General features: G+C 60.5%; 1 protein-coding gene across 1 annotated transcript in view; it reads right to left on the reverse strand.

The window, feature by feature from the left end:
• Positions 1 to 5,767: 5,767 nt before the first annotated feature.
• Positions 5,768 to 12,416, reverse strand: part of LMNA (lamin A/C) — a 39,233-nt gene continuing 32,584 nt past the window's right edge. Inside the window, exons 4-14 of the mRNA XM_032398364.1 lie at positions 11,995 to 12,151; positions 10,606 to 10,731; positions 10,135 to 10,305; positions 9,904 to 10,029; positions 9,284 to 9,504; positions 8,958 to 9,186; positions 8,576 to 8,683; positions 8,345 to 8,464; positions 7,891 to 7,980; positions 6,944 to 7,213; positions 5,768 to 6,694 (exon numbers count right to left, since the gene is read on the reverse strand). Coding sequence (XP_032254255.1) covers positions 6,668 to 6,694; positions 6,944 to 7,213; positions 7,891 to 7,980; positions 8,345 to 8,464; positions 8,576 to 8,683; positions 8,958 to 9,186; positions 9,284 to 9,504; positions 9,904 to 10,029; positions 10,135 to 10,305; positions 10,606 to 10,731; positions 11,995 to 12,151 — 1,645 coding nt within the window. The 3' untranslated portion in view covers positions 5,768 to 6,667. The remainder of the gene's footprint in view (positions 6,695 to 6,943; positions 7,214 to 7,890; positions 7,981 to 8,344; positions 8,465 to 8,575; positions 8,684 to 8,957; positions 9,187 to 9,283; positions 9,505 to 9,903; positions 10,030 to 10,134; positions 10,306 to 10,605; positions 10,732 to 11,994; positions 12,152 to 12,416) is intronic.

A 12,416-nucleotide genomic window follows, 5' to 3' on the forward strand; every position in this document is an offset into this window, starting at 1 on the left:
GGACCAAGACGAATTAGCCAGGGACAGCTTCAGAGGGTGGCTGTGGAGGAAAGTGGGTGATGGGGAGGGGATTAGACTTGCCAGGGGCAGGAGGGCCAGACTGGGGGCCTGACACCCCCTCTGCTGCTCCGGAAGCCCTCAGACTCAGTCTAGCCTTTCCCTCATCCCATGGGACCCCCATGTTGGGCACCCGGCTTCTGACTGCCCTCTCCTCCGATCCTGGCCCCCATCCCCCTTGGGCCCCTGCCCACTTCCTCCCCCTCCCCCACATTCGCGCCACCCCAGTCTGCAGCCAGAGCAGCCAGCTGGCACTGACTGGCACTAAGCACAGAGAACCAGCCCAAGGATTGTGAGGGCTTGCGGCCTGGCCCCAGAGGGGGCGGGGAGGCCAGCACCTCCGGGTCCCTCGGGGGGCTGGGGGCAGGAGGCCCCTTCCCCTCCAGATCCCTCTCCAAGCTGTGCTCCTCTGGCCCTCGGGTAAGGGCACTGTGGTGCTGGGGCCGGGGCTGCAAGGAGGCAGGGTCGGGCGCATCCCCTCCCCGTGCTAGCCGGCTAGCCTGTGAGGGCGGGGGCGCAGAAAAGGCGAACGACTGAGCCGGTTGCCTGTGGCCACAGAGGGGCCTGGGCAGCCAAGGGAAACAGGCGGGTAAGGAGAGGACAAAGGCACGAAGACTCATAGCAGACAGCGAGCCGGCAGGAAGCATGGGCTCTCATCTCTTGGGCTCAAACCCCCTGGCTCCGCAGTGCCCACAGCGCAAAGCCCCCCCCCCCCCCCGCCCTGCTGGAGTTCTGTGGGTGTGGGAAGGCTCTACCCCAGTCCACCCGGACCCCGCCTTTCCTAGAGTTTCAGTATATACTCAACCTCCTTCCTGCAATTGGACTTCCTCTCATTTCTACCTGATAGAATCTCTCTCTTTTTTTAAGATTTTATTTATTTATTTGAGAGCGAGAGAGCACAAGTGGGTGGAGGGGCAGAGGGAAAGGGAGAAGCAGGCTTCCCGCGGAGCAGGGAGCCCGATGTGGGGCTCGATCCCAGGACCCTGGGATCATGACCTGAGCTGAAGGCAGTCGCTTAACCGACTGAGCCACCCAGGCGCCCCTTTTTTTTTAATTTTAAATACTCTCTACACCCAACATGGGGCTTGAACACACAACCCTGTGATCAAGTTGCATGCTCCACTGAGTGAGCCGGCCAGGAGCCCCATTGATGGAATTCTTCTTGTCCTTCCCTGGCCGCCCCAAAAGAACCCCTTCCTCCGGAAAGTCCTCCTGGGTCGTCCCACAGTATTCTGAGTTGCCACAGCATTTTCTGGGAGCCAGGAGCCCTGGGCTCCACCACCAGCAAGCTGGATGACTTTGGCCGAACCTCTCTTCTCATTGGCTCTGGGGTGCTTCGCTGTAAGTGGGCAGAAGAACAACAGGTCTCTGCACAGTTGCTCACACTGAGTGGTTCCCTTCCTGCGCTTGCAGACGCTGACGAAGTACCTCCCGTGCGCCCAGGCACTGCACTGGGTGTTGGGCATGTAGCACGAATAAGACAGACCGAAACACCTGTCCCTGGGCGCGCATATCCCAGGACGGAGACAGAAAATGAACAAACACGCAAATGAGCATGTCCAGTGGTGCTAAGTGTCCTGGGGAAAAATAACCTGGGGAGGCTGGCTGGGAAGTGTTAAGGCTCAGGAGGAGGAGGAGGACGCTGTTTTAGAAAACTTTGTCAGGGAAAGCTTTCCCGGATGATGACATTTGAACAGGGACCTGGAGAAAGTGAAGGAAATATTTGATAGGAAAAGTGGTCCAGGCAGGAGGGGGGCCACCGAAGGCGGGCAAGCACTTGGTGGGTTCTGGGAACCGGGCGGCAGCCACGGGCTTGCACAGAGGGGGCCTGGGGGTGAGGGATGAGGTGCCCGGGTAGTCACGCCGCGCTCCACACGTCATTCGTGCATTCCATTTGGCTCTTACACGGACTGTTTTAGGAAGGCTCTGGAGCCATAATCCACCCAGGAGGCGGGGGCGACAATGCTGGGAGAGCAGACTGGCTTCCAGATCTATTGTAAAGATCTGAATCTTCTGGGGGACTGAATGTGGTGTTCGAGAAGACGAGAGGAGTTAAGGATGAACTCCAGGCTTCGGCCTGAGCAGCCGGAGTGAAGGCTGGTCACCAGCTGACGTGGGGAGGACGACGGGCAGAGCAGATCGGGGCCGTCAGTACAGACATGCTAACCTGGAGAAGCATCGGGTCTGGGGTTCAGGGCAAAGGAACGAGCTGAAGGTGTCCACTTGGGAATCAGCAATGTGTGGATGGTGTTTAAGGCTGTGAGCCTGGAGGAAGCCTGTCTTGGCCCCCGTGTAGACAGAGAGGAGCTGGGCCCGGGCATTCGGTCTGTCAGATGGGGAGAGAAGAGGAAGACCCAGCAGTGGGGACTGACAGGGACCAGAGCATCATCGTCTGTGACAAGCAAGGACAAGGGCGGTGAGGACTGAGTAGAGACCAGTGGGTCAGCCATGTGCAGGGCAGGGGACCTCAGCAAGAGCAGTCTCTTTGGAATGAAGAAGGAAACAGGTCAGCAGCTGAGCATGAGGAGGAGAATTTGAAGAGACAGGAGAAGGTGTGACATAGTCCTTTGGAGAAAGGGGAGGTGGGGCTAGGGACAAGAGGAGGGGGGGTGGTGATGGGGGTGGTAATGCCAGGGATGTGTGGTCACAAATTTAAAGTCAGACTAGTGGGGCACCTGGGTGGCTCAGTTTGTTAAGCATCTGACTTCTGGTCAAGTCCTGATCTCAGGGTATTGGGATCCAGCCCCTGGGATCTCCGCACTCAGCCGGGAGTCTGCTTGTCCCTCTGCCCCTCCCCCTGCTCCTGCTCTCTCTCTCAAATAAATAAATACATCTTTAAAAAAATAAATAAAGTCAGACTAGTCAGCACCAAAACTCCATCATAAGAAATTACCTGAAATAATCAAAGAAAAGGCATTCTCTGCACCATTATTTATAATCACAAAAGTGAGAACAAATCTAAATATCCAGAGACAATTGGTGAAATGCGGTGTTTTATATATATACTTAGCCATTTTTAAAGTATTTTTATATAATAAACATCCTTTATAAAATATTTGCAAAACATACAGCTTAATAGCTAAAGTTGAGGGAGAGAGCTTTCTCCCCTAATCTTAAGAACCAATATGAAAATGATAATCTTCCCAATAAAAACATGAGCAAAAGATAGAAACATTATTCACTCCAGAAGAAATGCAAATAGCCATTACACGTGAATGAAAAAACAATTTCAACCTCTTTTCAAAATGCAATTTGAAACAACAATGAAGTATAATTGTTTTCCTATCGAGTTGGCAAAGATTAAAACCGACAGAAATGTTGGTGTGGGGAGGAGCTTGGGGAACAGTGAGCTTGGCTGCAGGTGAGAATGGGAAGAGTCTAGTTTCTCTGGAGGATGCTTTGGCAATGTTTTCAACAGCCTTGATAATATACACACCTGTGACTCAGCTAGTCCTGTCTTGAAATTTATTTCACGGAAATGCCCAGAGATGCCTGCAAAGACGTCTGCCCTGGGAAGCGTTATTTGTAAGAAGCCGCAGAACATTGCAAATGTACGTATATATTTGGGAAAATCGGAAACTATACAAAACGCTTGAAGGCCTCCCCCCACAATGTTGATGGTGGTCATCGTGTCATCGTGCAGTAGCGGAAACGTAGATGAAGAAGGTGGCTTTCTTCCTTTCCTACCCTCTCCGGGGTATCTCCAAGTATCACTTAAATGAACCGCTAGGAAAAGAATCAGTGTTATTTAAAGATAATGTTTATAAACTTTGAAGTAACATTGGAAAGTGCTCGTGCATGTTAACTGTGAAAAGCAGAATCAAAATTTAAACCACAGTGAGATCCTAACTATGTAAATTATGTGTTCAGGGAAAAACATCTAGAAAGAAATCCATCAGTGGTTGCCTCTGGGTGTTTGAAAGGGGATGACTTTTTTCCCTCCTTTCTATTTACCTGCGTTTTCAGTTTTAACAGAGGGTTACAATCTGACACAAAACATTTTTTTAAAGATTTTATTTATTTATTTGAAAGGGAGAGAATGAGAGAGAGAGAGAGAGCACCCAGGAGGGGGGAGGGTCAGGGGGAGAAGCAGACTCCCTGATGAGCAGGGAGCCCGAAGCGGGACTCGATCTTGAGACTCCAGGATCACGACCTGAGCCGAAGGCAGCCGCTTAACCAACTGAGCCACCCAGGCGCCCAGAACATTTTTTTTTTTTTTTAAATAATCTCTTTGGCCCGCCGGGTGGGGGGGGCTGCGCTGCTCGAGCTGACACGTAAGCGCGAGCGGAGGCACCTGCCGCGAGGGTTTCCGCGCAGCCGCCTTGGCCCCCCGAGGGCCCCGCCCGGGCGGCGCTCTGGCGCCCTCAGGTGCCCGTCCCGGGAAGTGCACAGGACGGGCCCCTGGCGCCTCGGCCGGGAGGGGAGGGGGTTCCCACCCCAGGCAGGGGCCGCTTCCTTAAGCGCACAGCCCTCCCTCTCAGCATCTCTCTCCCAGGGGCACCTGGCCGCAGCCCACAGGGAACCAGGGTTTCCAGCGGGACTCGGGAGGGCTTGTCCCCTCTTCACGCTGCTTTTTCCAGTCGGTGTCCCCATCATCCCAGACTGTTCACTGCAGCTGGACCCCCTTCCCCAGGGAACACTTACACTTGAGCGTCGCTGCTTTTTGTTCAGAGGGGAGCGTGATGTCACAGGAGAAGGGGCTGCGGCCAGAGCCCTGGGATCCTGGCCACCTACCCGCCGCGTGGCCGTGGCAGCTAACTCAGAGCCCCCGTTCCCAGGGGCAAAGGGGACAGTACCTCTCAAGACCATGAGGGTCCACTGAAATGGGGCGGAGATGCTTTGGAATCTATGACGGGCCAGAGAAAGGTTGCTTACCAGAGCTCACGGTCCCTGTTTGGGCCCCCCCCCCCCTCCAGGCTCCTCATTCCCTCCCAGAGGCTCAGCTAGTCCTGTCTTGAAATTTATTTCACGGAAATGCCCAGAGATGCCTGCAAAGACGTCTGCTCTGGGAAGCGTTATTTGTAAGAAGCCGCAGAACGCTGTAAATGTACGTATATATTTGGGAAAATCGGAAACTATACAAAATGCTTGGAGGCCTCCCCCCACAATGTTGATGGTGGTCATCGTGTCATCGTGCAGTAGCGGAAACGTAGATGACCCACCCCTTTGTCCACAGCAGCCCCGTGTTCGGCTTCCACTGGAGTGGAGTCTCCCTGGTGCCCATGCTGTCCTGAGCTGAGCACAAACGGACATCAACTGCTTGCTTGCAAAGTCAGTCCTGCTGCCCTGTCCGGCTCCCACACCCTCCTCCCTGCTCGTCCTTGTCCCAGGACCCCCAGACCCGGTCCCTATCCCTATCTATGCTCAGGGCCCCCGCGGACAGAAGGCTGTCAGGTACATGCTGGCTGAAGGGAGGCAGGAAGGCCAGGCCATCCTTCAGGCTCTGGCTCTCTGAGGGACGTCCGTGAGGACAGAGTCCTGCAGGGGGAGGGCACGGCTTACCCCGAAGCCTCTCCCTGCCAGCCACCAGAGGGTCCTCTGTGTGCCTGAAGTGCTCCGGGGCCTCAGCTCGGCTCCCCCAGAGCAGGGGTGAGGCTGGGCAGCAGTGAGCGTGAGGATGTGGGGGACCACGTGAGGTCTGCGTGTGTGTCTGCCCCTCAGGACACTCGGTGACGCCCATCGACAAAGACAGACACCACAGAAGCCAGGGATAGAAACAACTAGTGTATTGATTGGGGGAGGAGAGAAGGGGTGCTGATGGGAAATGGGGAGGCAAGGGGCTCTTTAGTGTTTGCCAAACCACCGACGCACACCCTCTCCCCCTTCTCACCTTCCTCCTCTGGGATGGGGCCACAGCCAGCTCCCACCCTTTCTAGTACCCTCCCTCTCCCTCCTCCCCTGCATCCACTTGACCTTGACCTCGACTACCTGGACGGAGCCCACACTTCGAGCTTCCAGGTGAGGCAGGCTCAGAGAACCTTTCTTCCCCCTTCTCCCACCTCATTTCCATCTCTTGTCTAAATAAAATACAGAAAAAGCAAGTGTGGCTGGTAGTGGGCAGTGCGAGTCACCCCGGGGCCGGGGCAGGGGTGGGGCTGGGGGCGGGGCAGGCAGCGGAGCCTCAGCCAGGTGTAGGGGACGGATGGGGGCGGCCAGGGGCCTGGCTCAACCCTCCTCCCTCGGAGGCTGGCAGAGAAGACTCCACACCTGCCTCTCCCGCACCATGTTCATGGGTCCCCGGGGCGGGGGCTGCAGGCAGGGCAGAGAAGCAGAAACTAGGCTCCGAAAAAGCATCCCTTTCCCTTGGCTTCTGGAAGAAGCCCTCTTTGGTTTTAAGGCAGATTTGGAGTTTCCTGGAGGCAGGGGAAAGCAAGGGGAGATTGACATAGAAGGTTTTTGTTTTTTTTTTTTTTTGCTTGTGTTTTTCCTTCAGTATAAAACCACTGTAGAAAATAACTTCTCTTAGAAAAAAAAAAAATAGAAGAAAAAAAACCAAAGGGGTATTTTCTTTGGCTTCAAGCCCCCTCCCGCGAGGTGCAGGGTGGGGGTGGGCGTGAGGGGAGGAGGAAGTGGGAGGCCTCCAGCCTCAGCCGGCCCGCCAGGTCCCGGGTTACATGATGCTGCAGTTCTGGGGGCTCTGAGAGAGAGAGGAGGGAGGGAGAGGTGTGAGCGGCAGCGCGGGCCCGTGGCCCTCCCTGCACCCCCAGCCCTGCCCCTGCCCTCCAGTCTGGGGCTCAGACAGGAGGGGCAGGATGCAGGAGCCGACTGTCTAGGATGTCGGGCTGGGGAGGAGGCTCCCACTCCCCCGGGCTGCGGAAGAGAAGGCCTCCCCCCCCACGGGGCCCCCTCGTCCTAACCCTGGGTGTGGAGGCAAAGGACCACTCACCTGGGTGCGGGGGCTGGAGTTGCCCAGGAGGTAGGAGCGGGTGACCAGGCTGTCCCCGAAGCCGCCACCCCCACTGCCCCCCACACTGCGGTAGCTGCGGGTGACTGTAACGCTGGAGGCCGATGAGCCAGAGGAGATGGATCCGCCCACCTGGGCTCCCGGGCCGCTGGCCGCAGCCTTGTCCGCGGGCTGCCCGCACGTCCCGCACAGCACGGTGCGCGAGCGCAGGTTGTACTCCGCGGGGTCCCCCGAGCTGCTGCAGTGGGAGCCCTGAGGAGGAAGACAAGGCTCAGGCCAACACGGCGAGTCTGGGACTGCGCGCTCCTGCACGCGCCGCCAGCAGGCGGGAAGGCGGGTTCTGTGCCCCGCGGCCCGGAGGGAGGGCCCCGGCTGGGAGGAGGGCAGAGGGTCCGGAAGACTGGGGACTGGGAACTGGAGCTGTAGCGGGACTGTGTCCCAGCCACTGGAAGCTGAAGAGGGAGAGGAGAGCGAGCAAGCTTGTAGGGCAGCAGGCGTGCAAAATAAATGGGGCCGGGAGGTGTGAAGAGAACATTCTTGCAGGAAACAAGGGGAGAAATGGGAGCCGTGCATGCAACAGGAGCGGGAAGAGAAAGGAAATGCATGCGACAGGAGTGGGGGGAGGGGGAGAGAGGCAGGGCCGGGCGCCCCACATCTGTCTTCCCGTCCCCTTCCCGGGAAACAAATCCAGACCCTGTCCGCCGCTCCCACAGGAATGCCCCACGGCATCAGAAGTCCCCACTCCCGTCCTGACCAGCTGAGGGCACCCAGACACCTGGGTTCCCTGTTCAAGGTACAGGGAGGAGAGAAGAAAAGCCAGGGCAGCGCGTGAAGTTCCAAAACATTCTTTAATGAAAACATTTTTGGCAAGGGGAGGCCTGGCTGGGTGCCCGAGTGTGGGCTCGGCCTCAGCGGCGGCTGCCACTCACATGGTGGTGATGGAGCAGGTCATCTCCATCCTCATCGTCGTCGTCCTCAACCACAGTCACTGAGCGCACCAGCTTGCGCATGGCCACCTCCTGCCAGGGACAGGGGACCAGGCCCAGGGTTTAGGGGGCCAGAGCCAGGGCAGGGGCGGGGGGCATCTCCACTCACAGTGACCACCTGCGGTCTGCCATCCGTGGCGCTGGGGTGGACAAGCTTTCCCTCCCCCGCGGGACGCCGTCAGGCTCCCTGGGCAGGAGCGCACAGCTGCCCTTAAAGATCCCCGCTGTCTCCCTCCCCTCCTCCTGCTGCTGGGGGCGGGGGGCATCTCCGGGTCTGACCACTGGGTGGAGAGTCTGGGGCCCAGGGCTGCACCGGAGGGAGTTAGGGCAGAGTGGCCGTGACCCGGTCCCCTGGGGGAGCCCTGGCCAGCCAGAGGCCAGCCCGCAGCGTACTCACTTCCCCAGTGGAGTTGATGAGAGCCGTGCGCAGGCTGTTCCCACAGCCCCAAGTGTTCTGTGCCTTCCACACCAGGTCGGTGGGGGGGCTATGGGTGGCCCCGGCGCCTGCAGCCCAGATCTGGGGAGGCAGGGTTCAAGGAGGGTGCTCAGTCCAGCGTGCCCACCCTCAGGCCAACCCCTCCCCGCCCAAGGCCGTCCCAGAGTCCCCTCTGGGGACCCTGCCACTCACCGTCACCACCTGCCCAGCCTTCAGGGTGAACTTCGGTGGGAAGCGGTAGGTCAGCAAGGGGTCATCTCCATTCTGGCGCTTGATCTGCCAATTGCCCATGGACTGGTCCTGCCAGGAAGGAAGGGAAGGGGAAGGCGGGGGAGGCTCGTTCAGGCTCCCAGGTCCACGTTGCTCGCGGGCCTGGGCAGGGTCCCTCAGGGAGAACAGCTGAGCTCTGTGGACACCCAGGCGGCACCGGGCACGCTGGGGTCTGGCGGCCAGTGGAGGGCCACCCAGCCCGGGTCTGTCTCTGGGAGGGGCAGCCCTCCGTCCCAATGCCACCCCTTCCTGCTGGGCTCTCTCCCTGCCCGGCCATAGCCCGAGCCCCAGCCCGGGCGCCCACCTCGCTGGACTTGTTGCGCAGCCGCACGAACTTGCCCTCCTCATCCACCTCCTCCACGGCCACGCGGCCGCTAGTGCGGGCGTGCTGCGAGAAGCTGCTGCTGCTGCGGCTCTCCGCGGACTCCAGCTTGCGCTTCTTGGTGATGCTGCCCGTCCCCTGCGTCTGGGAGGAGTGGGAGGAGGTGCGGCCTCGGCTGCGCTGCGAGGTGGGGCTGGGGGACAGGCGCAGCCTGGCGAGGGGACACGGAGGGGCCTGGTCAAGGCGGGCAGCGGGCCAGGGGCGGCGCGGGCAGCCCCTCAGCCCCACCCGGCCCCTCCCCGCCCCACCTCTCCTCCTCGCCCTCCAGGAGCTTGCGGTAGGCGTGGATCTCCATGTCCAGGGCCAGCTTGATGTCCAGCAGCTCCTGGTACTCGTCCAGCTGCTGCTGCATCCTCGCCCGCATCTCCGCCGTCTCCCGCTCCTTCTCGGCCAGCAGCCGGCGGCTGGTGTCGCGCTCGCGGGCCAGCGAGTCCTCCAGGTCCCGCAGCTTCGCCTCCTTGGCCGCCAGCTGGGCGAGGGAGCCGGGGCCAGGTGAGTTCCCAGGGCCCGGGATGGAGGCGCCAGCCACGCCCCCTGCCCCGCGGCCCTCCCCCGGCTCTCCGCCTCCCCTGTAACTAACCAACAGCTCTGCCTGCTCCCCCGGCCACAAACGCACAGCTGGCCAGAACATCGAGCCTTGCGGAGGGTAAGGAGGGCCTCCATTTTCAAACGGGAACACCAAGGCTCTGAGGAGCGAGGGTCATGCCGGCCAGACCAGGTCACTGGACTCTGAATCCTAGGCTCCCCACTCAGTGTGTGGTCCTGGGGGCACGTTCTGTCCCTCATCCATCCCCTCCCCTCCTTGGGCCCTCCCCTACATCCCTCCTGACCCTTGGCCCCTGGCCCGGAGGGGTGGGGAGGGCAGCACCTGCTTCTGCAGCTGGCTGAGCTGGGCCGAGAGGCTGTCGATGCGGATGCGGGACTGTTGCAGCTCCTCGTGCGCAGCCCCCACCAGGTTGCTGTTCCTCTCAGCTGACTGCCTGGCGTTGTCCAGCTTCAGGGGAGAACACCAGGTTAGGGCACCCAGAGCTCCCCCGCTCCCCTGGGTGGACAGAGGTGGTGGGGGCTGGGGCGCGGGGGACGGGATGGGGGCAAGCACCTTGGCAGAGTAGGTCTTCTCCAGCTCCTTCTTGTACTGCTCCACCTGGTCCTCATGCTGGGCCCGCAGATCCTGCAGGGCGTCCGCCAGCCGGCTCTCAAACTCACGCTGCTTCCCGTTGTCGATCTCCACCAGCCGGGTCTCGTGCCGGCGCTTAGTCTCACGCAGCTCCTGGGAGGGACACAGAGCCAAGATCACAGCTAGTGCTTGGAGCGTGAGGCTCAGAGGGCCAAGCCCCCTGCCCAAGCCTACGCTTGAGCAAAGCCACCGTCACCCTCCTTTAACCTGGGGGCTGGGGGCTGGACACCCCCCCCACTCCCCATCCACTAGTACAAGGCAGTCAGGCAGGCAAGGCCTGCACCCAGCTGAGTCCCAGCCCGCTCCTCTGGCCCGCGGAGCACCGTCCCCACCTCGCCCTGCACCCAGCTGAGTCCCAGCCCGCTCCTCTGGCCCTCGGAGCACCGTCCCCACCTCGCTGTAGATGTTCTTCTGGAAGTCCAGCTCCTCCTTCAGGGTCTGCAGCCTGTTCTCGGCATCCACCCGCCGCAGCATCTCATCCTGAAGCTGCTTCTTGGCCTCACCCAGGGCTGCCTCGAGCTGAGAGGAAGGGGGCCGAGGTCAGGGAGAGGGGCCACAGAACATCAGAGCTGCAAGGAAGCTGAGAGTGTCCGCGTCCAGCACAGCCCTTCACGTGTGCAGAGACCGGTGCGGGGGACGGAGAGCCTCGGCCGGCACCGAGGTCACAGTGTCTCGTCGCGCACAGACACCGCTCTGGGCGGGTGCTGCATCCCTCTCTGCACAACACAGCAAGTGCTCTAAAGGAGGTCCAAAAGTACAGAGGAACACAAGGCAAGAAACCAAAGTGTGCCTGGGGGGTGGGGGGCACTGCGGTGACCTCGGGGCGGGGAAGAAGAGCCCATGCAAAGCCCGGGGGTATGAAGGCGCACTGTGCCCTGCAGGGTCCTCAGGAGGATCAGTACTGCCAGAGCCCGCAGGGAGGGCCGGGGTGGCAAGAGGGGGGAGGGGGAGCACCGAAGGCAGGGGCTGGACCATGAAGAGGTGCCCCTTGTCTGCCACAGAAAGATCTCTGGCGTGAGAGAGGCAGAGCACCTTTCCTAGATTTTGGTCTCCAAAAGCCCCGGCTGCTGGGGGGCAGGGCAGAGCTGGAGGTGGGGGGCCTGGAGGAGACCGGCCCAGCCCAGGCTTTGTGGTCAGCCGGTCAGCCCGCCGGCCTCTCCCATCCGCGGCAGCAGGGCCTGGGAGGGGACAGAACCCACGATGGGGGCTCGGCAACTGACGCGGGTCGTGACCCTGCTCTGAGCACGGTGGGAGCAAGCCAGCTTTCCTGGATTCTGTCCCAAGCCTGCGATACGAGACGGGAGGCAGGACGGATGGTGAAGGGTTTTGAAGGTAGAGACCACCACGTACGTGCCAAGCATTGAGAACATGCGTCGCGAACGTGATTAGCCCCCCACTCCCGGCTCAGGCTCTCTGACCGCACAGCCAAACCAGGAGGGACTGGCCACACGCGGTTCCTTGCAAAGTTACGTGCAAGTGGCTGTGGGCTATTTTATTTATGAACGTAAGCTCTGCACCTGACGCGGGGCTCCCCCTCACGGCCCCGAGATCAAGAGTCGCACGCCGTACCCACTGAGCCGGCCGGGCACCTGTGCTGGATGTCCGGGAGCAGAGGGGGCTGCAATAAGGTGGGCATGGGGGGCCGGGGGCCGGCAGGGGTACGACCCTGATGCCGTGTCCCTGGGACGGGACACACAGCAACTGGGCTGAAAGGCTGAGTAGGGTGGCCGGCATTTGTCCGGCGGGAGGCAGGGTCACGCCTGGCCCAGAGGATGCCCTCACCTTGGCCACCTGGCCCCGCAGGTCATGGAGCTCGCCCTCCAGCGTGCGCTTCTCGCTGAGTGCAGTGCTCAGCGCGGCCTCCTTGGAGTTGAGCAGAGCTTCCAGGTCCTTGAGCCGGGCCTGGGCGGCCATCAAGTCGCCCTCCTTCTTGGTATTGCTAAGGAAGCAAGGGAAGAGTGGGCTTAGGAGGAGTCTGTGTGCCCAGGGAGAACCAGGGCGCCCCCCAGGGGAGCCAGAAGTCCCCTCCCAGAGGCAGCCCGGCCGCGGCCCAGCGTGCCTGTCCCGCAAAGTGCCAGCAGAGGGCAGCCTCGCTCTTGGCTTGTTTGTCTCGCCTGCCCCTGGGGCTGGACTCCCACTCCCCTCAAGGTCCCCAAAACCCCCTTCCTGCTTCTCTACCCTTCCCATGACTCAGTGCTCAGGAA

The sequence above is a fragment of the Phoca vitulina genome, unplaced genomic scaffold (assembly GCF_004348235.1).
Source record: "Phoca vitulina isolate PV1807 unplaced genomic scaffold, GSC_HSeal_1.0 scaffold115, whole genome shotgun sequence".
NCBI lineage: Eukaryota > Metazoa > Chordata > Mammalia > Carnivora > Phocidae > Phoca > Phoca vitulina.